The 26,662-nt window shown below is 38.1% G+C and overlaps 1 protein-coding gene and 1 long non-coding RNA gene across 6 annotated transcripts; both read right to left on the bottom strand.

Annotated features, from left to right (window-relative positions):
• Positions 1-1,052: 1,052 nt before the first annotated feature.
• On the bottom strand, positions 1,053-20,694 carry LOC148724919 (uncharacterized). 4 transcript variants are annotated; one of them, XM_088731210.1, is made up of 24 exons: positions 20,554-20,694; positions 19,585-19,711; positions 18,904-18,952; positions 18,287-18,330; positions 17,921-18,020; positions 16,675-16,728; positions 14,001-14,075; positions 13,853-13,906; positions 12,746-12,783; positions 12,443-12,569; positions 11,388-11,600; positions 8,863-8,937; positions 8,715-8,768; positions 7,647-7,684; positions 7,344-7,470; positions 6,298-6,510; positions 4,775-4,807; positions 4,453-4,494; positions 4,311-4,367; positions 3,628-3,665; positions 3,309-3,342; positions 2,975-2,987; positions 2,739-2,823; positions 1,053-2,268 (listed from the first exon to the last, which is right to left on the bottom strand). In XM_088731210.1, the coding sequence occupies exons 2-23, from the start codon at positions 19,696-19,698 to the stop codon at positions 2,781-2,783; spliced, it is 1,635 nt and encodes a 544-aa protein (XP_088587336.1). In that variant the 5' UTR covers positions 19,699-19,711; positions 20,554-20,694; the 3' UTR covers positions 1,053-2,268; positions 2,739-2,780. The 4 variants fall into 4 exon arrangements, with proteins under 4 accessions (XP_088587336.1, XP_088587334.1, XP_088587337.1 ...); XM_088731208.1 differs by having other exon boundaries at positions 2,946-2,987; XM_088731211.1 differs by lacking the exon at positions 2,739-2,823.
• LOC148724920 (uncharacterized) lies at positions 20,641-25,842 on the bottom strand. Of its 2 annotated transcripts, XR_015991032.1 has the most exons (5): positions 25,181-25,842; positions 24,269-24,392; positions 23,346-23,405; positions 22,463-22,520; positions 20,641-20,872 (listed from the first exon to the last, which is right to left on the bottom strand). It is a non-coding gene; the product is annotated as an uncharacterized LOC148724920 (long non-coding RNA). The 2 variants fall into 2 exon arrangements; XR_015991031.1 differs by having other exon boundaries at positions 24,269-25,842.
• Between the last annotated feature and the right edge of the window lie 820 nt (positions 25,843-26,662).

The raw sequence follows: 26,662 nt of genomic DNA on the forward strand, positions 1-26,662 counted from the left end.
AGGTCTTGAGAGTACGGACCAAGCGTAGCGAGGTCCGTACAAAATAGACCGAGGAACGATATTCTTCCAGTACGTTCCCGAGCAAGCTTGGTTAATACGAGATTTATTATATGACTGAAGTTCGAAGGGACACAAGTGCGGTATCATTAGGTACTATTCGGGAAAATGCCCTTCCAATACTGAGTGAATATTTACCGGCAATAGAGCATTTTGATTGTTTGATTTTAGTTATTGGCCCTCTGACTGCCCGAGTCTTGTAATAAATTTCCTTATTATACACTTTTGTAATTAGTTCAAAAGCATCATGACAAAAGCCCTTTAATCTTTCATCTGGATAAGCTGCACAGATAGCTGCCAAGTTGACGCACAAACCAAAAAACAATTCAGTGTACGCTCGTCTCAATTCGGGCTTACATAATAAGTGCTGTGCTCGATTGATTTTTCCGCTACGATGCCTCTATCTGCTACGTTCGGTTCATTTACAACCTTAAGAATGACCCCCTCGCACCACTTAAACTTTTGAAAATTGGGAAAAGAAGCGTTAAGTAGCGCTTCCAAAGTAGATTGAAAATCCCTTTACATATTCTTTCATTTTCCTCTGAATGGAAGGAGATAAAAGCCACGAGCAACCCTTCTAAAGCTGTACTTTATTCATACTGTTCCTATAGACTTAATGCTATCTTTTTCACCCTGTACATCTCCGTTGCTTCTTTCTCTCCAGCGTAACATCGCTCGTTTATCGTTTTATCTTGTAAAAAGTTCTTGAAGTAAAAATTTGCCTTGATTGTAATACGTTTCAGGTTTTGATGGACATTATAAGGGACTAGATATTCGATTGATTACGCACTTACAAAAGCATTGATTAATTTTTTTTCCGAGGAAAAGATGCCTACCTAAAGTGCATTAATTTCGCAAAAGTTTAGATAAGAAACCTCGGGAATGGTGACGGGGTTCTTAACGATAACAAAACTCCCACTTCGAGCATTTATGCAATTTACTTACCCAAGAGAGAAACGCCCCTGGTATCACGACGACTAAGTAAAGTTACAAAGTAAAGTAATGCAAGTTTTTATTATTAAAGTTACTGTTTCTAACTGAAGTCAATGGAAGAAGTCTTGGAGTGATATCCGTTAGGAAAAATCTAATCACCTAAAAGTATGACCTAACACAACAAAACTATTTAACTACGGGTCACTATTATAAGCCGGCCAGATCTTTTTTTCTTTTTTACAGAGGACATTTCGCCACCAATCAGAACTTTAAACCAGATCGATCATTTCTCAGGCGGTACTGTATGTTCTGGTAAAATGTTTTTAATTGTTAGTACAATATTTTGCAAAACGAAACGAAACGAAACCAGGCGAGATGTAACGAGATTAAAACTATAATGCAGATATATTTTCCAATAAGTGAAAGGTGACTTTCACGAGGATTTGGATTAATCTTCAATCAATGAGAAGGATTTTTATACATTTTGCAAAGCAATAAGATAAGAAGATTTACTATTTTTTGAAATCAACTATTTTCACCCTGCGGAGAAAACGTGACGCCTTTCATGTCACAAAAATACATTTAACCACGTCAAATCATTATTTTACCGAGGACTTTTGCCTTGGTTTTATTTCTTAAATCGTATCTAAGTAAATGCGAAATGTACCATTTTCACCCTTCAATAACAATCTCTTTCTATTCAGGTCATACAAATACGTTCAAAAGTCACTATCCGAGGGCAAATATGCTATTTTAAAAAACATCAAAATTCCAAGGGGCAACTATCAGACCGATAAACCCTCTATTGTCTTTATTGTTCACCACCAAATTTTCTTCCTCGCGGTAGTTGAAAAACAGCCAAAACCCACTAAATGCGGATCACTCAAATATGTATTCATGCGTACAGCCTATCACAAATTTCATTAATTCGCAACTTTACATTGGCTAAATAATACGTTATACCTGTCAGAATTGAAAAATAATTGTTTTACCGATCTGCCTAACTTCGCGGCCGTCAAAGCATTCAAATTTTTTTCACTGATTTTCCGCGGGCTACGGACCGATAGTGTCTCTCCACGGATTAACACTATTGCTTCTCATTATCAATTTAAACCAGTACGAATCGGATAACATTTAGTGGTGAACTTTAATTCCCCTCAGCGGGTAGTAACGATGTTGCCATTCTCGTTTACACGATAGGTTTTAATTAAACGCAATATCGAATTAAGAAAGATCTTGGCCATCTCCACCTGCATTAACGTTCAGTATCTTCATTCCCTATCAACAACAATAACAACAACAACGACAATCATTACTTCTACTCTTGTATTTGTCAAGTTAAAAAACAATATTGAAAAAAAAAAGAGTATTGGCTATCTGGAATAACCATAGGGACTAGCGGAGCCAGGTACTCAGTAGACAACAACATTGAATGAAAATGAATTACTGATCAGCAACAACATTATAGCATCAAATACATATTATACAAAATAATTTATATTAAGGCCTATAAAGGTCTACAGAATTTAACAAACAAATAACTAAGAAGATAATTTAGGAAAAGACAGAATTGCAATCTAAGATGATATAAATACATATCTCTGATAATAATTCAAAACGAGATCGTATTGCACTGATTCCTTGAATTTTGAAAGACTCTTCACTCATAGACTTCCATACTGTAGGACCTTTACATCTTATATTGAACATGTCATGCTTTGTTCTTGCTTCAGGTAAAGTTTTTGTACCTGATAGCAATCTTTTTGCGAACTCTTTTCGCGGGAAGGTCCTCAGTCGGAGTAAGCGCATCTCTTAACTTGTTCTTTCCCCTTCCTGAAGACAGGTTTGTGTCAGAAGGAAAAAAAAAGGAAACGGCACATATGACATTTCACAACGTAGGTTTTGAAAGATTATACCGAAGTTCTAAAATCTTTTTTTACACGTTTTTTGCATACCTTTGCGCTCTTTCATCTTTGATACTTGCCTTCTATCAGTTGCTGAAGAAAAGAAGAACTATATCATGTAACAAAAAATCTACTTCCTGCTTCTCATACAACAGAATCATTAGGCAATGATGAAAATGCAAAACCGACCGGTAGTTGACATGTACGAGTGAAACTTCCAGCAAACGTTCCAAGTTTGCACACCCTCTATGCGTGACTAGATTATATACTCAATGAAAAATGAATCTAGTTATTTTTATCTTTTCGTATACTTTCTGCTTTTCAACCTCCACATTCTAACGACAAACTATTCTTCAGCAATGAATTAAACCATGAAGTTTCCATCCTCCATAGTTAAATACTATGGATTTTTACCTGAAACTTTTGAAGACATCGGGTTCCCCACTTTCTATAAACAGTGGACAAAAACATCATTTGGTCACATCGTTTGTGCAGATATGGACTTTGAGAACAGCGATGATTAAATTGCTTTGATCTCACCTCACAGCAAAGTTGTAAAAGAAATGGTTTCTTCCCCTTTTTTCCATGGAATTCGTTTTTCGATTTACAGTAATTTTATAATAACAAAGATGCACTGACGTTTCTTGCAGGATATAAAAACGTATAAAAAAGAGATTAGATCTCCCGGAACAGGACACGTATTTTATGGGTGTACCATAACAAAAAAGAATACCTTTTCTTTCTTTTCAGTATCACGCACAATTATCACGTCTGAAAAAGATTAACAGATGTGTAACAATCAAAAGTATACATCATATAGAGATCGTGGAGCCAACGATAGATCTTCGCCAGTTTAATGGAGAACACCTTGCTTTGTGACCGTGTGAACATTATTATTGTTGCTTCTATATTTATGTTTAATATGGCTAATTTCAATTGAACAATCCATCAAATAATAAGGGGAGAAGGAGATCAAGTTCATCAAAATTCCTAAGAGTACTTTGCTCAGCATCTATTGATACATCACCTGAAGGAAAAGCTGACATAGCTAATAAGTGGCATGAAAAAACTACATCATTGTGAGGTTTATCGCATTACTTCAATCTCTCATTACTCAATAGCTAGATTTTTCGCTAGGTTTTTTCTGAAGTTTCAACGTGAGGAAGAACTTATAAAATGTTGTCATATTTAGACGATGCAGGTGTGCATGCTTTATAACCTTTACCATGGGGTTTTTAAGTGAGCTATTCATAACCCAAGGAACGTATGATTCTAGGGCACCCCGCACTGAATAAGAATATTGGAAAAAGCTTGCATAAAATAGATTCAAAACTTCATCCTGTGATTAAACAGATATCATACAAGTAACTTAACTGAAGGCAGGGAATACACTTGACGCTGAAAATTGTAACTTGCCTTGAATATCACTCGAGGAACTTGTCTCGCCTGTATCTGTTCCTGTTGGGGACTCAACTAGAAAAAGAAGCTTCTATAAGTATTCTTTCTTTCTTCATTTTACTTTTCAAACCCGCATTTTATTTTCAGTTGTATAACTTGCCCTGAAAATCGCTAGTTGAGCTTGTCTCGCCTTTATCTGTACCTGTTAAGGAATCAATTTAGAAAAAGGAGCGTCAATGAGTTATCTTTCTTCCTCTAGCGAATTTTTAATCCCAGGGTTATATTTCATCTGTTCGTTTAGTCAAAAGCTTCCTTTTGGATAGTTATTTAAACCAAATAAAACACTGCCCAGAAGACAATAAAAAACTTAAATTTTTTTGAAATTTTTTTAACGTACTTTCACTGATAACAAGTCTGGTTTAGTTGTTTTTATGGTAAAGTACTTGTACTTAGGTCATTAAATTCAATTGAGATGCACGTACTAGATGCGGTACTTGTAGTCAGTGATGAAAAAGCTGCAAAACAAGAAAATAAAGCAATGATTTGGCAAACCATAAATATCACAGAAGCGTAATGTACTTATGTACTTGTTGTGGTGTGTAGTCTTTAATAGTTTGGTCAAAGCAGTTTAATGAAAAGATTTTAAAAACATCAAAAAGGCCTTCAAGGTAACAATATTCTCTTAAACCAGCAATAGTCTTCTCAAGAAAAAAAGGTGACAACCGATATAAACTGGTAGAAAAGGAACAACAGTTGCCGACAAGGGCATTTCTCTTTCAGTTCTTCAGGGTATGGATCCTTTGATTTGAAAAATACCTGCATCGTCTATCACCCTTTAGATGAAAACAGAAAAGGTATAACTATATATTTTCAAATTGCAACGTTTTTTAAACGAGTGTATGTATTTTTTGGACATGGGTTAACTAGGGTAGCTGAGGGTGAACCTGGTAGAACATGGCTAAACAAGGGTAAATGGGGGTAAATGTGGTAAAACATGGGTTACCTATGGTACATCGGGGTGAACGTGGTAGAACATAGGTTAACTAGGGTAGATGAGGGTGAACGTGGTAGAACAGGGGTTACCTAGGGTAGATGAGGGTGAACGTGGTAGAACATGGCTAAACAAGGGAAAATGGGGGTAAACGTGGAAGAACATGGGTTAACTAGGGTAGATGAGGGTAAACGTGGTAGAACATGGGTTAACTAGCGTAGATGAGGGTGAACGTGGTAGAACAGGGGTTACCTAGGGTAGATGAGGGTGAACGTGGTAGAACATGGGTAAACTAGGATAAATGTGGCAGAACATGGGTTAACTAAGGTAGATGGGGGTAAACGTGGGAGAACATGGGTTAACTACGATAGATGAGGATGAAGGTGGTAGAATATGGCTAAACGAGGGTAGTTGGGGTAAACATGGTAGAACATGGGTTAACTAGGGTACAAGAGGGTGAACGTGATGGAACATGGCAAAACAAGGGTAGTCATTTACGACATTGTTAATATGACTCTCGAAGTTCCTGAAGACAAGTTGTCATGCGCCTCCGAACTTATTCTTTCTTTCTCTTTCTTTCTCCTCGGGCCCCGGAGGCCTCTCGTTTTGTTTTGTTTTGGTTTTTTTTATTAAAGATGCCCAAACATTTTCTGTCTCGTTTGTTTGTGTGTTGCGAGAGGGGTGTGGCAGGGGATAATTTGGTGCTTATTCTAGTAAATACAGTAATCAGATACTAGTTGGCACCTTGGTATGTGCCATGAATTATCAGAGTATAAATTGTTCTGATGCTGTTGATTAGTAAGGACCTTAAACTTAACAATGGGCAGAAAATCTTCAGAGTCCTCCTTCTAATGATATTACCACGATCACTGGCATATATGAACATAAAACTTACTCCTTAAAACTTGTAAATGTGCCTTAATTGTTATAAACTGGAGCATGTAAAAATTTTCTTAACACTAAATGATTATCATTTGCGAGAAGTAAACTTTAAAAAACATGTGAGATACCCACCTGGATTCTGCTTGACAGATGCACTCTGTTTCCACCAATCAATGCTGTGTTTTCCCATTAAACCATACAGCTTGGTAACCCCTTCAATACCATGCTGTACAGCCTCAGAGACAACCCTGTTCATCAGGTCTATATAACGGACTTCTGTTTCTCCCAGAAACGTTTCGGATTGTGAGTACACGCGTACTTTCACAATTCCAGGCTGGTGAGCAGCTGAAGTGAACACAATACAGAAATCAAAGGAGTTGTAAATCTGCATGTCAAGAATAAGACTAGTCCTATGCATAAGTCTTTATAAGTCTATGACAAGCCTTTAAGCATTTATTTATTCATTAATATTTTTGGTGGTTGGTTTTTTTTTTAAGACTTGACATGGCTTGCATCACTTGCGTGGGGGAATGGCCTCCAAAGGAAAACCTTTAAAATTTCCTTTTATATCTAATTGCAACCAAATTGTGAGGATCAAATTGCAATCACTGGCACAATTTAAATAAAATTTCATTCATACAGCTGTATATGACTAGTAAAAGTATGGATTCAGCTCTTTTTCAACTATAGTAGGGTAGATGCTACAGACGGTCTAGAGAGGCAGTTAGTAATCTCCTCAATAGCAAGGAGGTCACCATGGAAATTAAGCAATAGCCCACCTCAAGGCACCAGTTAACATGATACCAAAATACTGGTGTGTGGAATTGACACAATACCAGGGGAACAGAACAAGTAAAGCAGGTAAGAAACCAATCAAAAGCACACAGCAATAAAGCTGAAAATCTCCTTCCAGCTCGCCACATTTCATTGACGAAATTGCTGTACTGACTTGGTTTGAACCTTACCTTATAAAATTTTGTCCTCTTTTTTCCAATAACATACTTGTAATATTCAATCTATACCAATTTTCATAATTTACTTAATATAAAGATCCCACATGTTAAAGTGAATGTGACATGGTCTTTTGAACACAACTTTAAACATCCAACTTAAACTACAGACTGAGGCTGTTACATTTTTTATCTCATTCCTAAAACTTGAATTTTGCAAATACTTGCCAGGAATTATCCCAGTGAGGTTTAGAGTGTTTAATTTCTTCAACTCTACACGATGTTCTCCAAAATAAGCATAATTGATGTCCTCTAGCAGCACACCCCCCAATGCAATAAGGAATTCTGTTCCACCCTGCATGGATGTAACACGGAAGGTTATCAGAAAGTCTAGTTCAACTGTGTGGTGGCAATATCATTAGAGCTTCCTCAGATGATATTACAAAATTATTAAAATGCAAACCAAAGGGTCTGTAGGGTACTTTCAATATCGTAAAGAAAAGGTTGAGAAAAAAAAAGACTAAAACTAACTTCCAAAGCGCTTGATGAAGGGATCATCTTCTGCACCACTGTAATGAAACAATTATACATATTATTATCATAATATCACTGCCACCAAAATTGCATGAATTTCATTCACAGGGTTGCCACTGATCGGGTATGCAAAAGTTGCCAAATCTTGCCTTTCCTCAATAAAAATGATATAAAACGATTTCGGTTTATTACGAACCAACATAATGACAAGCTCCCCGCTGGCTCGTTGGCTCAGTTAGTAGAGCCCATACTGCACTGGTATTGCAGAAGTCATAGGTTCAAATCCTGTACAGGCCTGAATTTTTCTCAGGCCTTACTTTCACCAATGCTTAAGTAGCATTCATTACTGAAAAGATCCCTTTTATATTCCTTCCTTGCCTTTTCTCTCTCTCTCGAAAGAAACTCTTTGGGGCTGCGTCGGTGGAGTAACGAAATAATTTGGATATATCAACAAAGTTGAAATGGTAAATTGGCAACCGTAACGATTACAAAAGCTGACGTTTCGAGCGTTAGCCCTTCGTCGGAGCGAATAGAGGAATTGTGGGTTGTGTGTGCTTTTAAAGGCAGAAAATGGAGCTACGTTATTGGTGGGAACATGGCAACGAGAAAAACATGAATAAATTAGTGGATTGAAAAGCGTTCGTTGATCCCTGTGGGATTTAGACTGCCGGTTTGAAAGATGAGCTTTTGTTCAAGATTTTTACGGCTTTCCGTGCTACCTAAGTGCAAGGAAAGACCGCAGAATGCCATATGTTACTTGAATGATTAGGTAAATCTAAATCCCACAGGGATCAACGGACGCTTTTCATTCCACTAATTTATTCATGTTTTTCTCATTGCCATGTTTCCACCAATAACGTGGCCCCATTTTCTGCCTTTAAAAGCACACACAACCCACAACGTCAGCTTTAATTTGTAATCGTTACGGTGGCCAATTTACCATTTCAACTTTGTTGATATATCCAAATTATTTCTTTTGGAAACAACTGGTAGTTGTTTCTAACCGTTTGACTTTAAGAGCTCCTACAAGCATCATTTGATGATGAAAACTAAAGATGAGCATACAGTTTACATGTTCTTCACTGTTGATAGCCTCAGCACTTTCCAGTCTTGAATCACCTGCAAATATTAGAGTGAAACTGGTTAGAGACAGGCACTGAATGGCGTATGTAGTACTAGATTGTTGGAACATCAATTGAAAACAAAAGCTTACAGCTTTCTGGTACAGCATTGCTGTTTTCTTCCTCATTTTCCAGTATTGAATGAGCTATTCCATTTGGAATAAAATCTAAAAAAAATTGACATGAATTTAAGAACATGTTTTATGACAAGTATTTCCTTAGAATACTAATAAGACAAACAAACCAACATGTTGCCTGATCAACCCGACGAAATCCGAAATAGGCAAAGTGAGCAAAGAGATCCTCAACCGCATCAACACCAACATCGCAAGAAAAAGCAACTTCAACCTATGGAAAAACACCTCAGCCGTTATCAACTGGTTTCGATCTATAGACAACAAATACAACTCTAACTTCATCTGCTTCGACATAGAAGAATTCTACCCATCCATCAGCCTAGACCTCCTAAACAAAGCACTCAACTTCGCATCTGATTTTGACAACATCACCACCGACGAAAGGAACATTATTATTCATGCCAAAAGCTCGATTTTAATCCACAAACAGCAACCCTGACAAAAAAAAAAGGCAACACCACATTTGACGTAACCATGGGCAGCTTCGATGGCGCCGAAAGCTGTGAACTTGTCGGAAACTTCCTCCTGTCCCAGCTACAGAATCTCAACATAAACATTGGTCTATACCGAGATGACGGACTTGCCACAACCGACGCCACACCCAGGGACACTGAAAATATCAAAAAAGAGATATGCCGCATTTTTAACGCTAACGGACTCCACATCACCATATAAGCCAACAAACAAGTAATCAACTTCCTGGACGTCACATTTAACCTCAGCCAAAACACCTACCAGCCATATACCAAACCCAATACCACACTACAATACGTCCACCGCGAAAGCAACCATCCACCGTCCACCACGAAAAACATCCCCGCCGGCATCAACAGACACTTATCATCCCTCTCATCCGACAAAACCTCCTTCGACCAAGCCGCTCCTGCCTACCAGAAAGCATTAAACACCAGTGGTTACAGCTACACACTGCACTACGAACCAACGCACACACAAAGTCGTAAGAACCACCAACGCAACAACATCCTCTGGTACAACCCGCCTTTTACCCAGAACACCAGCACTAACATCGGACATAAATTCCTCGCACTGATTGAAAAACACTTCCCCAAAGATCATAAGCTCCGCACAATTTTCAACAGAAACACAATCAAAATTAGTTACAGCTGCATGGACAATACAAAACAAATCATCGACAACCACAACAAAAGAATCCTCACCTCCCACGTAAAGACTAACGCCACCACAACAACCGACACCTCTACCGCAAACAACAACAAGAAATGAAACTGCCGACAGAAAAACTCATGCCCTCTAGACGGAAACTGCCTCCAACAATCCGTCATATACAAAGCTACTATTACGCGTAAAGACAACAGCACGACAGACACATACATCGGGCTCACTGCAAGCAACTTTAAGTCGCGCTACAACAACCACACCTCATCATTCCGACTACATGCAGCCCAAGCCCACTACTAGAAAAGTGGATGTGACTCTTACCGTGTTGCGTAACGTTTTATATTTATAAAGGTTTGTATGGGATGTTATCGGTTTGCCTTAATGGGGTTAAACGTGGGGTAAACTTGGGAGAACATAGCTTAACTAGGGTAGATGAGGGTGAACGTGGTAGAACATGGCTAAACAAGGGAAAATGGGGGTAAACGTGGAAGAACATGGGTTAACTAGGGTAGATGAGGGTAAACGTGGTAGAACATGGGTTAACTAGCGTAGATGAGGGTGAACGTGGTAGAACAGGGGTTACCTAGGGTAGATGAGGGTGAACGTGGTAGAACATGGGTAAACTAGGATAAATGTGGCAGAACATGGGTTAACTAAGGTAGATGGGGGTAAACGTGGGAGAACATGGGTTAACTACGATAGATGAGGATGAAGGTGGTAGAATATGGCTAAACGAGGGTAGTTGGGGTAAACATGATAGAACATGGGTTAACTAGGGTACAAGAGGGTGAACGTGACGTAACATGGCGAAACAAGGGTAGTCATTTACGACATTGTTAATATGACTCTCGAAGTTCCTGAAGACAAGTTGTCATGCGCCTCCGAACTTATTCTTTCTTTCTCTTTCTTTCTCCTCGGGCCCCGGAGGCCTCTCGTTTTGTTTTTTTTTTTTTTATTAAAGATGCCCAAACATTTTCTGTCTCGTTTGTTTGTGTGTTGCGAGAGGGGTGTGGCAGGGGATAATTTGGTGCTTATTCTAGTAAATACAGTAATCAGATACTAGTTGGCACCTTGGTATGTGCCATGAATTATCAGAGTATAAATTGTTCTGATGCTGTTGATTAGTAAGGACCTTAAACTTAACAATGGGCAGAAAATCTTCAGAGTCCTCCTTCTAATGATATTACCACGATCACTGGCATATATGAACATAAAACTTACTCCTTAAAACTTGTAAATGTGCCTTAATTGTTATAAACTGGAGCATGTAAAAATTTTCTTGACACTAAATGATTATCATTTGCGAGAAGTAAACTTTAAAAAACATGTGAGATACCCACCTGGATTCTGCTTGACAGATGCACTCTGTTTCCACCAATCAATGCTGTGTTTTCCCATTAAACCATACAGCTTGGTAACCCCTTCAATACCATGCTGTACAGCCTCAGAGACAACCCTGTTCATCAGGTCTATATAACGGACTTCTGTTTCTCCCAGAAACGTTTCGGATTGTGAGTACACGCGTACTTTCACAATTCCAGGCTGGTGAGCAGCTGAAGTGAACACAATACAGAAATCAAAGGAGTTGTAAATCTGCATGTCAAGAATAAGACTAGTCCTATGCATAAGTCTTTATAAGTCTATGACAAGTCTTTAAGCACTTATTTATTCATTAATATTTTTGGTGGTTGGTTTTTTTTTTTTAAGACTTGACATGGCTTGCATCACTTGCGTGGGGGAATGGCCTCCAAAGGAAAACCTTTAAAATTTCCTTTTATATCTAATTGCAACCAAATTGTGAGGATCAAATTGCAAATAACAATCACTGGCACAATTTAAATAAAATTTCATTCATACAGCTGTATATGACTAGTAAAAGTATGGATTCAGCTCTTTTTCAACTATAGTAGGGTAGACGCTACAGACGGTCTAGAGAGGCAGTTAGTAATCTCCTCAATAGCAAGGAGGTCACCATGGAAATTAAGCAATAGCCCACCTCAAGGCACCAGTTAACATGATACCAAAATACTGGTGTGTGGAATTGACACAATACCAGGGGAACAGAACAAGTAAAGCAGGTAAGAAACCAATCAAAAGCACACAGCAATAAAGCTGAAAATCTCCTTCCAGCTCGCCACATTTCATTGACGAAATTGCTGTACTGACTTGGTTTGAACCTTACCTTATAAAATTTTGTCCTCTTTTTTCCAATAACATACTTGTAATATTCAATCTATACCAATTTTCATAATTTACTTAATATAGAGATCCCACATGTTAAAGTGAATGTGACATGGTCTTTTGAACACAACTTTAAACATCCAACTTAAACTACAGACTGAGGCTGTTACATTTTTTATCTCATTCCTAAAACTTGAATTTTGCAAATACTTGCCAGGAATTATCCCAGTGAGGTTTAGAGTGTTTAATTTCTTCAACTCTACACGATGTTCTCCAAAATAAGCATAATTGATGTCTTCTAGCAGCACACCCCCCAATGCAATAAGGAATTCTGTTCCACCCTGCATGGATGTAACACGGAAGGTTATCAGAAAGTCTAGTTCAACTGTGTGGTGGCAATATCATTAGAGCTTCCTCAGATGATATTACAAAATTATTAAAATGCAAACCAAAGGGTCTGTAGGGTACTTTCAATATCGTAAAGAAAAGGTTGAGAAAAAAAAAGACTAAAACTAACTTCCAAAGCGCTTGATGAAGGGATCATCTTCTGCACCACTGTAATGAAACAATTATACATATTATTATCATAATATCACTGCCAACAAAAATTGCGTGAATTTCATTCACAGGATTGCCACTGATCGGGTATGCAAAATTTACCAAACCTTGCCTTTCCTCAATAAAAATGATCTAAAACGATTTTGGTTTATTACGAACCAACATATGACAAGCTCCCCGCTGGCTCGTTGGCTCAGTTAGTAGAGCCCATACTGCACTGGTATTGCAGAAGTCATAGGTTCAAATCCTGTACAGGCCTGAATTTTTCTCAGGCCTTACTTTCACCAATGCTTAAGTAGCATTCATTACTGAAAAGATCCCTTTTATATTCCTTCCTTGCCTTTTCTCTCTCTCTCGAAAGAAACTCTTTGGGGCTGCGTCGGTGGAGTAACGAAATAATTTGGATATATCAACAAAGTTGAAATGGTAAATTGGCAACCGTAACGATTACAAAAGCTGACGTTTCGAGCGTTAGCCCTTCGTCGGAGCGAATAGAGGAATTGTGGGTTGTGTGTGCTTTTAAAGGCAGAAAATGGAGCTACGTTATTGGTGGGAACATGGCAACGAGAAAAACATGAATAAATTAGTGGATTGAAAAGCGTTCGTTGATCCCTGTGGGATTTAGACTGCCGGTTTGAAAGATGAGCTTTTGTTCAAGATTTTTACGGCTTTCCGTGCTACCTAAGTGCAAGGAAAGACCGCAGATTGCCATATGCTACTTTGAATGATTAGGTAAATCTAAATCCCACAGGGATCAACGGACGCTTTTCATTCCACTAATTTATTCATGTTTTTCTCATTGCCATGTTTCCACCAATAACGTGGCCCCATTTTCTGCCTTTAAAAGCACACACAGCCCACAATTCCTCTATTCGCTTCGACGAAGGGCTAACGCTCGAAACGTCAGCTTTAATTTGTAATCGTTACGGTGGCCAATTTACCATTTCAACTTTGTTGATATATCCAAATTATTTCCTTTGGAAACAACTGGTAGTTGTTTCTAACCGTTTGACTTTAAGAGCTCCTACAAGCATCATTTGATGATGAAAACTAAAGATGAGCATACAGTTTACATGTTCTTCACTGTTGATAGCCTCAGCACTTTCCAGTCTTGAATCACCTGCAAATATTAGAGTGAAACTGGTTAGAGACAGGCACTGAATGGCGTATGTAGTACTAGATTGTTGGAACATCAATTGAAAACAAAAGCTTACAGCTTTCTGGTACAGCATTGCTGTTTTCTTCCTCATTTTCCAATATTGAATGAGCTATTCCATTTGGAATAAAATCTAAAAAAAATTAATTGACATGAATTTAAGAACATGTTTTATGACAAGTATTTCCTTAGAATACTAATAAAACAAACACACCAACATGTTGCCTGATCAACCCGACGAAATCCGAAATAGGCAAAGTGAGCAAAGAGATCCTCAACCGCATCAACACCAACATCGCGAGAAAAAGCAACTTCAACCTATGGAAAAACACCTCAGCCGTTATCAACTGGTTTCGATCTATGGACAACAAATACAACTCTAACTTCATCTGCTTCGACATAGAAGAATTCTACCCATCCATCAGCCTAGACCTCCTAAACAAAGCACTCAACTTCGCATCTGATTTTGACAACATCACCACCGACAAAAGGAACATTATTATTCATGCCAAAAGCTCGATTTTAATCCACAAACAGCAACCCTGGCAAAAAAAAAAGGCAACACCACATTTGACGTAACCATGGGCAGCTTCGATGGCGCCGAAAGCTGTGAACTTGTCGGAAACTTCCTCCTGTCCCAGCTACAGAATCTCAACATAAACATTGGTCTATACCGAGATGACGGACTTGCCACAACCGACGCCACACCCAGGGACACTGAAAATATCAAAAAAGAGATATGCCGCATTTTTAACGCTAACGGACTCCACATCACCATATAAGCCAACAAACAAGTAATCAACTTCCTGGACGTCACGTTTAACCTCAGCCAAAACACCTACCAGCCATATACCAAACCCAATACCACACTACAATACGTCCACCGCGAAAGCAACCATCCACCGTCCACCACGAAAAACATCCCCGCCGGCATCAACAGACACTTATCATCCCTCTCATCCGACAAAACCTCCTTCGACCAAGCCGCTCCTGCCTACCAGAAAGCATTAAACACCAATGGTTACAGCTACACACTGCACTACGAACCAACGCACACACAAAGTCGTAAGAACCACCAACGCAACAACATCCTCTGGTACAACCCGCCTTTTACCCAGAACACCAGCACTAACATCGGACATAAATTCCTCGCACTGATTGACAAACACTTCCCCAAAGATCATAAGCTCCGCACAATTTTCAACAGAAACACAATCAAAATTAGTTACAGCTGCATGGACAATACAAAACAAATCATCGACAACCACAACAAAAGAATCCTCACCTCCCACGTAAAGACTAACGCCACCACAACAACCGACACCTCTACCGCAAACAACAACAAGAAATGAAACTGCCGACAGAAAAACTCATGCCCTCTAGACGGAAACTGCCTCCAACAATCCGTCATATACCAAGCTACTATTACGCGTAAAGACAACAGCACGACAGACACATACATCGGGCTCACTGCAAGCAACTTTAAGTCGCGTTACAACAACCACACCTCATCATTCCGACCACAGGTAGCCCAAGCTGACTACTAGAAAAGCGGACGTGACTCTTACCGTGTTGCGTAACGTTTTATATTTATAAAGGTTTGTATGGGATGTTATCGGTTTGCCTTAAAAGAGAGAAAAAAATGTCTTGTTTTAAAATAAAATGGGCTTACCTTATTGCCTTGTTGTTTTCTTTGTTGATTCCGAGCGTCTCAGGCCATTTTGAAGCGTTTTCGGCGAGTTAGCGCTATGTTAGTTGAACACCAACATAGCGCTAACTCGCCGAAAACGCTTCAAAATGGCCTGAGACGCTCGGAATCAACAAAGAAAACAACAAGGCAATAAGGTAAGGCCATTTTATCTCAAAACAAGACATTTTTTTCTCTCTTTTAAGGCAAACCGATAACATCCCATACAAAACGTTACGCAACACGGTAAGAGTCACGTCCGCTTTTCTAGTAGTGAGCTTGGGCTGCCTGCGTTCCGACACGCAAAACACCGCAACTCCACCGAACTCAGCAAACACATCTGGACAACAACATCAATTATTCCTTCACCTGGCGCATCCTATCTTTCCACCTGCCCTACAACAGCTCAAGCAAACGATGCAACCTATGCCTTAAGGGGAAATTCCTAATCATCTGCCACCCAGACCTATCAACACTCAACAAGCGTAACGAACTCGTCTCTTCGCACCGATCCAGAAACAAAGCACTCTTACGCAACAGCTGACTTGACACTTTTCACACTGCATAAACCATGTTAATTAGCAATTAGTGTAATATATAAGCGATGGTATCGCATTATTCTGCCATTAAAATCCCCTGATGAGTAGGCAACCACAAAACAGGTCTGTAGGGATGCATATGTAGTTGTTTTTTTCCGACTACCACATATTATATATATATATATAGTTTATGGTGGTTATGCTTTAAATTGAGTGTTAAATAATATTTAAGCAAAGGACATCCCAATGGTCTACTGTATGCTCTAGGAAATTGTACAGTTCAAAGCTTGTAAAGGAGTTTTGAAACATGGGATTTAATAAAAGCCACTTCTACAACAATGGATTTTCAGTTTCTGTTATGATTACTGTCATATCTAAACACATGACAGTCAATTAGCCACATTAGATTCAGGACACTTGCTTGGTTTCTGTTGTGAGAGTTTCAACAGACTTAAATCTTGACTACTTCCAAAAAAACAAAGAGATTAGTGAAATTAGTAACTTACTCCATTCTTGAGAGCTGGTTTGGTTGTTCCCCCCACTCTCTGCAACAGGGAAAGCTACAGAAATTGGAATAAAACAGATTAGTACCATGAAACCAAATAATGGTTGTAAGAAGAAATGTGTAATTTGCATGTCAATAGTTGACAAAGACCAAAAAGCAGCAGTAAATCCCCATCTATTGAAGGAGACGATGTAAACGGGCACTAGAAATATGGTTGTAGTGAAAATAAAGACCGGTACGCCAAGAGCTATTAAGACCCCAAAAAAAAAAGACCTGTAAATGAAGACCGAAAAACCAAGACCCTTTATATTCTATGTTGAACATGATCTTTTTTGGTTTCTCGTCAGCTCAAGTTTAATTCATTTTGAATGCATTAAAGCATGCAATAAAACATCAGTTTTATTTAAAAAGAGCCTAAAAACAAAGACCCAAAAACAAAGATCCCTAATTTTCAAAATAACATGCCAACTTTGAAAAGAGCAAGCTCTCCAGCTCGACCTCCAGATTAGTCCAAGATTGTGGCTGGCAAAAAATTTTCATTCACCAAGTTTGAAATCTTGGACAATATAAATAACTTCTGAATGAAGTTGTGATGTGTTCTCCATGGTGTTTGTGTGTGATTGCCAACACAGATTTCAAATTTTCAGGATTTATCTATAAAGCTCTGTTGAAGCTCTTTTGAAACTTCTATGAAAAAAAAATTGTTGCTAGTATAAATTGTGTTTCAGTTTGTAAAAATGCTACAAAGTAGTTAAAATCTTTTTATAGGCTTGTTCCATATTTAAGTGTGGAATTTTGAACGATCACCTTCGATCTTGTTTACCAGAATTTGGACGATCTAAAGCAGATCATAATCAATGATATGAATGATTGAGCTTTCCTTCGATCTACAATGTATTTTCCTCCAGTTTTTGTTTGACACTGATTCAGCTGGGAAAAGTCTTGCAAAGCCTTCAATTCTGTCTTTTAAAAAAACCTGAAATACATTGCCCATGTAACTACACCTCCTAACTCTGCCCAAAAAAACAGATTTTGTTGTGATCTAACAAGCCATATACTTTACAAGTTCTGGGTGGAATAGGTCAACAGTGAGAGGGCTTGCCTCTCAAAGTTATAATATGTTCAATTCCCAAACAAGATGTCATAAGTAGATTAGGTTTGTTCTTTGGTTTGGACCTTGTTGCTGTTGTTAAACCAATCATTAATTGTATTCTTTATCAATAACTGGTCTGTCTTAATTAACTTACTAGGAGTGACTGTCAAAGATGAGTGACAAAGATATTTACTGAACAACATCTCTTCAAGAGATGGCGCCTCTACCATGTCCCGCTTTATAGGGTAAAAGAGCTAAAAGACAAACACGGAAAGAAAATTTAAAACCATAATACTAAGCCTTCTAAAAAGTGTAATCCTTTTAGAATATAACTGTATGCCTTTCTTGAGTTTTTGCTTGTGAAAAGGCATTAAAGTTATACTGAGTTCATTCAATTTCATAAATGTAACCACAAGCCACATGAGTCGGTCACAGTCTTAAACCTATGTTAACTCAAGTAAACCAGACAAATTAATAAAATAATGCTTTAAATGTTGTAATATGCCATTACCACATGTACCTGTACATCATAATCTTCTCTGTTGTTGACAAGGAGTGGACCCCCTGAAGTTAATTCATGATAAGTAAGTAATAGACACAAAATAATACATTATTTTAACTGTCAAATTTATCATTTTATTTTTATTCATGTTTTTATTTTTTACATATCACACATAAGATTACAAAATTTAGTAAAAAAAAGAAAAATCATAAAAAATAGTAATATCAATAATAAAATACTAATAATAACAGATTAGTATTGTGAGAAAACCTAAGACAAATTATTTGGTTGACCAGTAAAAATTACAATTATATCATATTTTCATGATGCACTTCACAAGGGTCCAATTGTGAAGGTTTTCAATCACCAAAATGCAATCACAGGTCTGGAAATCCATAATGTTAAGTGCATTACAGCAACCAAGCAGAACAGGTGACTAAATGCATGTAGTTTCCTCATATTTAATTTAGTCATGTTTCTCTTTTCTCATCATATTTTTATCAAGCATAGAATCATGTTTGAGGATCAGGTTTTAGGCTGCATATAAAGAGGTTTTAGGAAATTGTGTTTCCTGAAAAGTCAAACTGCAGTGAGTGTCAATCAAAGACAATGTGCAAAAAGTTGAAGTAACATACCATCATTAGATGAATCTATGCCTGAGTCATAGGTATCTGAAGAATGTCCCTGTAAAATAAAATTTTGAAGCATTCAGTAAAATATGCATTCATTTTGGTTTAAAAATGTAGCACACTCTGTTGGCTTTCTTTCAAATAATTCTAAATGAAAATCATCATCATCATCATCATCACCACTACCTTAATCACAATCATTATGGAATAGATTTTCACAAAAAAGGCAGTTACATTCTCCCACAACAATAAAAACTAGTTGTTACCCTGGAATCAAGGATAATATATTCTGCCTAGTCTGCAGATTGAAAATGTCTCTGGAAAGCCCATTTTCAAAATAGTTTGGATATATCAACAAAGTTGAAATGATAAATTGGCCACCGTAACAATTACAAAAGCTGACGTTTCGAGCGTTAGCCCTTCGTCAGAGCGAATAGAGGAATTGTGGGTTGTGTGTGTTTTTAAAGGCAGAAAATGGAGCTACATTATCGGTGGGAACATGGCAACAAGAAATTAATTTATTCGTGTGCAACTTTGAAGACCTATGTATGACTAAAGAAAAATACTTTGTAAAAAATGAGTGTAGTTGATGAGTCAGCACATTAAGTGTGTATTTCAGCCAAAAAATAGTTGTAATAATAACAAAGATTATATAAGTTTAGTTCTACTTTAAAGTGGTTTACTCACCGCTACTATGCCATGAGAGCAGCCACCCCCTTCATCATGCTCCACTGGAACATTTGGTCTTACAACATGGACTTCATGTCCTTCTGAATCATTGCCTCTACGATCTTGTACCATTGACTCACTGAAGCTAAAAAAACAAAAAAAAAAACCAAAAACAAAAACAAAAACAAAAGACACAGAAAGATTAATGAATGTTTTCCTCTTCTGCACATTTTATTTGGTACATGCCTGTCTTAATTATCCAATTGAGCTACAGCCTGCTACTTTTATGCTTAAATTCTACTTAATGTAGTCACCAAAATACACTTATCATTTCCATGCCAAAGTCAAAAAGCATGGCAAATGGTAAAAAAATTCCAAACCTCCATATTGTGCTCAGAGATGCCCCAGATACCCCCAGATACCCCCAGATGCTGAGTTTTCAATCACAATATCACTATGGCAGTTTTGCCAAGATCTGCTCCTGAATTCTAGAATAGTCACCAAAACTGAAACAGACACTGATATCCATAATACAGAAGCAGATCTGGGTAAAAAAACCATATCACATTTCTAAGTTCTAGGGTAACTCCAATCAAAATATGAAAATTAAGTCAATTTTCTGCGACTTATTCTCTCATGCCTTCTAGAAACAAAGTTGCTTTAAGCTCTAATTTAGTTGTTAGGTAAATAATTTTATACAAATTCAATGGCAACTTAGGTTATTTAGACTTATGCTGTTGAAAAATAAAAATTGTGTACTTTACACCACATATTTTTCCCAAATATTTTAATTATTACTTGCCATTTTCATTCTACCACTGGAAAGTCATAAAAAGAATGAAAAACATCAACTAGCATATATTGTTTAACTTATTTACAAAACTATTCAAGCTGAAATTACAAGTAGGTTTGCAAAACAATAACAGATCATTACAATGAGAGACGACATACTTTTAATCACACTCCTCCGAAGCTTCTCTTACCTACCTGACATTCTGTACATTGTTCTGAGGGAGGTTTGGAACTCCATCAGATAACACAGCCTCAGTAGCAGGTAGGTGATCCAACAGCGATAAGTCTGTGGTATGCCTTGCCTAAAAGCTTGGAGGTATACCAGTTGCACATGTATATTGCTGGTTGACTTCAGAAACAGCTAACTGTGGATAACTTTGACTCCCTTTTGCTGTAAATGTCTCCATCAAAGCCTGTTTATGAGATGTCTTGTTCACTTCATCTTTCTCAGAGATTTTAACACTCTCAAATTGAGATATAAGAGTGGTAGTCCTTGTCTGCTCTTGTAAATCATCTACAGACAAAAATATCATATATTTAAGTTTATTTCAAAATATTTAATTTTTTTCTCCAATAACTGAATTTTCTTGAGCATGATGCATTACATTGACTTTTACCCATTTACTTCCTGATCAAAATGATCTTTTTATAGGCTACCAAAATATGAGCCTTTTGTACATTCATGTGTTTCTGACAACTCAAATAGAGTATCCATAACTAGTTCTGTTATCAGCAGTGTTCCCCTCTTTATACCCGTCATAAGTTTCATTAGAACATAGCTAGCAGAGTCTTGCAATCAAATTCATTATACGTGAGCGTGCCCAAAATCCCAATAGTGCACGCTAATAGCGTCAGCAAATCCAACTTCACCAGAAATTTTTCTTTTCGCGCAAGCGGCCATTGTTAGCGCGGGGAAAAATAATATATTTCGCGACAATAATGGTTACAAACAGAAACTCGGCCTACTAGTCCGAAAACGAAGACAATGTTTCGACCTTTTCCCTTGGGTTAGAGTTCTTAAATGAGGCAGAAAAAGAGAAAAACAAAGGAAAAGGAGACTCGGCATCAGCGCCGTCACGATTCGCTTCAACTGATATTGTTGTCCGTTTTTCGCGTCAGATTTGATGCACAATTCCACCGGCTATGTTCTAAATCAATTGGTTCATGCTTTCAGCTGTGCCCTATCGAGTTATGGAGCATGTGGGAAGTTTGGAGAGCACTCAAGAAGCTAGAGTTGCCCGAGGCTTTTGCCTCGGGCAACTCTTGCGCTTCTTCTTCTTTTTTTTTTGACCCACTATTTACTATGCAATAATTAAATACATGAGAAAACTTAATAAATAAGGGTGCAGGACATCCTAAAAAACCATAAGGGCTTGCCAGATAAAAATCCCATGCCAACTGATACCTCTCAACCAATTTCTCACACATTGCTAATGTTTAAACAGGACTGAAGTTTCAAATTATATGTTAGAGAACTACTTACATTCACTCATTATAGAGAAACTAATAAAGAGGAGAACATGAGGGGGGGAGGTTCAAAGTACTGCAAAACCACAAACAAAATAGAACAAACTGTTTATTAAACATTATCTGGTATGTAATGCTTATTTTGTTTGACGATTAACCACAGGTTATCAAAATGTAGTAAAGAACAAACTGCAACACCAGAAATGGTTTATTTCACTGAACACCATGAATTTGAAATTATAAACAATGCACACTGTAAGGTCTGAGATCACTGCAACACTTCAATGCGAGTTGTTCTTCACCTCAATACCTCATTCAAAAAGGGGTCAACACCACAACACCAAAAACCCCAATGTCCCCTCAATAAATTAAAGGTTGCAAGGGAAAAATGTGACTTATTGCACAATATTCCCATCTCTACTCTGTGAACCCAAGAACTGCTGAAAGCAACACTTCAGAGTGTTTGTTTAATGCCATGGGTGAGACACTTATGAAACAAGGGGCATAAATGGGTGAGTTGCTAGACAATAAAACACTAGTAACATTATAATCAACTTGTTGGAAGTGTTGGTTGCGGTGGTAATGGCAATGTCATTTGAACCAATTTTGTTAGATCACACTGGTGAAAGTGTAATACCTGCTCCTGACTGTCCTGAGTCTGTGGAGAACTGGCTGGTGTCTTGTATTTGGTCTTCCTGGAAAAAAATTGAAAAAAATATATAATTAGATTGTAGAGCATTTCTCCTTCTATCCTTAATCTTTTTTAACGAATCCCTGAGTCTAACAAAGTAGTCAGCTTATATTAAAAACTTGTTATATATATTACTGTTGCTGTAGTAATATAAGCTACTGTTATCAATGATGAAAAAGTCTCCTACCTAGAGCATGATTGTTTTAGTTTACTCTCATGTGATTTGCAAGGAAATAAATTTATCTCAAAAACCTTGTATGCATTATAATTTGTCAATAAAAGAAAATTTGATTGAGTGATGGTCGCAGAAAAAAATGGTCCAAATTTATAAGGTTTGTTTTTTAACAGAATATCATTATCAACTCAAAACAAGCAATTTTATTTATTTAAAAAACAGAAATGCTCTAGCTCTAAGCAGCAAAAGCTCAGGAGTTTTTTTTCTTATTTCACAATGGAATGACCCCAATTCCTATAGATAGGTAAATGGGAGACTTAGCCAAACCCAAGTCAAAGCTGCCAAATTAAAGAGTATATTTTTCAACTCCAGGCAGTCTCCATGTTAAGTTAGTATCTATATGCATGATGCACGATCCTTGCAGTAGATAGCGCTATTTGTGCAATAGCGAAAATCAGACCTGAAAAAAATCAGGCCTGTATGGGACTCGAACCACTGACCTCTGCGATACTAGTGCAGCGCTCTACCATTTGAGCTAATAAGCCAACTGGGAGCAGGCCGTTAAGTTGATTCATAATAAACCCGTGAAAGTGATAAATGAGATAGAATAAATATATGAAGTTCATATATTTTGAACTGCGGTCTTCAAAATACCTTTGTCTGAGGAAATTCTGAGTCTGAGGAGTAAAGGCCTGAGTCTTCACCTTTCTCTTCCTTAAAAACAAGTCAAAATGTCATTTACATAATCCTTATTTCCAGCAGTACATTCCACATATTTCATAAGGAAGCTCAAAATGGATTTTAAGAGGTACAGTTTATTTAAGTCGAACGATAATTCTGTAAAATTAAGTAACAACAGTGGAGGGCAGCAGGGAAGTCACCATGGCAACAAAGCCAAACTAACTTAGGTACCTGTCAAAACAAACACTAAAAAAGAGTCTGGAATCAATGCTTACCAATTAGTGGAAAGAATCGAAAGGGAGGGAAACAAAGCAAGCAAACCTAGAAACCAAGTAAAGGCACAGAAAGTTCCCCACAAACCTCCCTTGAGACCCCACATCTCACAAGTGAGACTGCTGCATTGACTTGGTTTTAACCTGGCCTAGGTTACAATTAGTCTTATTTACCATACTTATATCTACGCATGACATGCTAATTTAGGTGGCTCTGAACTGTATGTACAGATTTTTATAAAAGTTTGAAAGAACATGGAAAATGTGGTAACTATTTTGAAAAGAACAGCTCCCCTCCACCAACTGTGGGCCAACAAATAACTGACAGGCCACTACCAATTATGACCAACAGGTGATATGATGAGGGTTATTGGAACAAAACTTTGAATGTGCTGTATGTATCTTATTCTCAAAAAGCAAAGTATGTCAAATCACACCACAGTGCTTTGCAAATAACCTTTAGGGACATCATATGTCCCAAATGTGAAAATGGGTATTCCAGGAAATCTCCACCTGGTAAAGTGACACAACATTAACCAACATAAGGCATTAAATACAGAGCAAAGTAACACAAAGAACTACTTAAGACTTTGCAAAATGATGTACTGTCTGAGTAAGACGAACCTTATAATAGACATACAACACACTATCTCCCTTTATCATACTGTTTGTATATCTTCCACTCCAGATACCACACTCCTTGCCAAAGTCAAGTTTCGCTTGCCCAGTTGCCCTGGCAAAATAAAATCTGCAAAACAAAGTTAATTATAAGTAGAGAGGTCAACATAAGTTGTAATAGGTGAATCAAGGATGAGGCATCAAAATGTTTAGCTGCATGACTTAATGTAATGTGTACTCTCTTAAATTTATTTTCAGGTAGTGAAATAAATCACTTGTTCTGTACTTGAATGTTGAAGATAGAGATTGCCAGCCCTTGGGGACCTTGTAGTAGTTTTATGATTACAATTATTGTAACCGCCTCCCGGTTAGCTCAATAGGATAGAGCGCTGGACTGTTGTGCGGAAGGTCGAGGGTTCGAGCCCCGGCCGGACCAACGCTCAGGGTCTTAAAATAATTGAGAAGAATTTGCTGCCTTTCTATAACATCAAGAAATGGTTAGATATTCTAGTCTTCTCGGATAGGGACGAATAAATGGAGGTCCTGTCTCCTGCAGGGTTGGGGTAGGAGACGTTAATTTCCCACACACGAGATTACTGTGTGATGGATGTCCTCCCCTGGGGTGGGATGGGTGGGAGGGTGGACTAGCACGAATGGTTCCTATGTTCCTTTCTAGTCCTTCCCCACTGCAAAATTAATGCAGTGAAAATGGACTAAATTAAATTAAATTAAATTAAAATTAAATTAATTACAAGTACCCTATATTGGTAATTGTGAAGAAGAGCTCCCCAAAAAACCTGTCGGCCGACAGTCGGCCGACTGTCGGCCGACTGTTGACCGACAGGCGGCCGACAGTCTACCGACAGGTTAAGAAAAAAGAAAAATTGTGTAAAAAACGAACAGTTAACGTGACATAACTTCGTGGCGATAGCAGAATTGAAAAAGGTCGCCTCGAGGGAACTGGACCTCGTCCTCCGCGACCAAGAAGTTCAATCCGTGCGAGATCTGGAGGTTGCCTGTCGCAAAAGACTTCGGCGCTACATCCCGGTCATGAGCAACATGAGGAGAGAGGGGCAGCTGTTGCCAATGAAGTTCGCGGCACGATTTTACGAGTGAAATATCTTGTATATTTCACCACGCACAAAACGGCTCCTTTAGGAGCCACCAAATCTTGAAAGTCAATTGTCAACGTATTAAACATGTTGGATGTTGTATCAAGCGAGGCACGATTCTACGAGTGAAATATCGGATCACTCAACGTTTCTGGTAAACCAGACCAAAAACTCTTGATCTAAAACGACCACGATACCTCGTTTTGCCACTCTGCGACAAACGCAAATTAAAAAATTAATAATTTAAACCCATATGCTTTTGTAACGGCAAACTTAGAATCCCTAACATTGTGTGATCGTTTCACGGACAAGCTACCGACAAGGTACCGACAGGTTACCGACACATTACCAACAGTCGGCCGACTGTCGGCCGACTGGCGGCCGACAGGTAGCCTATATTTCAGGCAAAACCTGTCGGCCGACAGACGACCAACTGTCGGCCGACAGACGACCAACTGTCGGCCGACAGACGACCAACTGTCGGCCGACAGTCGGCCGACAGTTGGTCGTCTGTCGGCCGACTGTCGGCCGACAGGTTTTTTGGGGAGCTCTTCTTCACAATTACCCCTATATTTGCAGCCTATTAACCATGGATTATCTCCTAATTTATCAGTGAGCAACTGTTAATTGCTATAGGTAATAGGGCATGGTCATGCTAAAATGCAGACTGCCGACTACAGACTGCAGACTGTGCAGATCATACTGAGTGGGGAATTATTAAGAATTACTTATTCATTTGATAATTAACCTTCCAGTCCAGTACACCTATCATTGTCCCTGAAAAACTTAGTGGACAATGCAAGCTTCTAATATTAAGGACTTTTAACTCTCATGACAACAAAATATTACCTTTCAGTGCCAGCAAGAATTGGGAAACTATCCCTGAGCTTCTGTTCCATTTCTTCTTGTGTTGAGCTTACTGTAAATAACACTTGCCCGCGTTTTGTTTTATCTTTCTTTATCTTTGCCAAAGTTATTGTTCTTGGCATCCATACTTCGCTTGATCCAGGCTTTCTATTGACATCCTCCTCTGTTATGAGCGTTACAGACTTTTCGATGACATCACCAGCAGCTTTCCTCTTCCTCTTTTTAGGAGGACATTCGCACTGATTTGTAGCCATATCCTTTTGAAAAATGAAATTTAATTAACTGAAACAGTAAAATAGGGCATGTCTCAGCCCAACCCAGCTTGTCAAAGAATGAAAAATCTGTATTCACAATTCTAAACCAAACATTTCTAATATTTGGTGAACCCAAACATGGCAACAAGAAATTAATTTATTCGTGT

This window comes from Stylophora pistillata, chromosome 8 (assembly GCF_964205215.1).
Source record: "Stylophora pistillata chromosome 8, jaStyPist1.2, whole genome shotgun sequence".
NCBI lineage: Eukaryota > Metazoa > Cnidaria > Anthozoa > Scleractinia > Pocilloporidae > Stylophora > Stylophora pistillata.

Bases quoted from the DNA above. Each gene is read 5' to 3' on its own strand.
- LOC148724919 (XM_088731208.1), bottom strand. From the start codon at position 19,698: ATGGTACAAGATCGTAGAGGCAATGATTCAGAAGGACATGAAGTCCAT. The intron at 12,570-12,745 runs GTTAGTTTTAGT...ACATCCATGCAG, and splicing joins CTTCATCAAGCGCTTTGGAA to GGTGGAACAGAATTCCTTAT. The intron at 11,601-12,442 runs GCAAGTATTTGC...TGTTCACTTCAG, and splicing joins CCTCACTGGGATAATTCCTG to CTGCTCACCAGCCTGGAATT.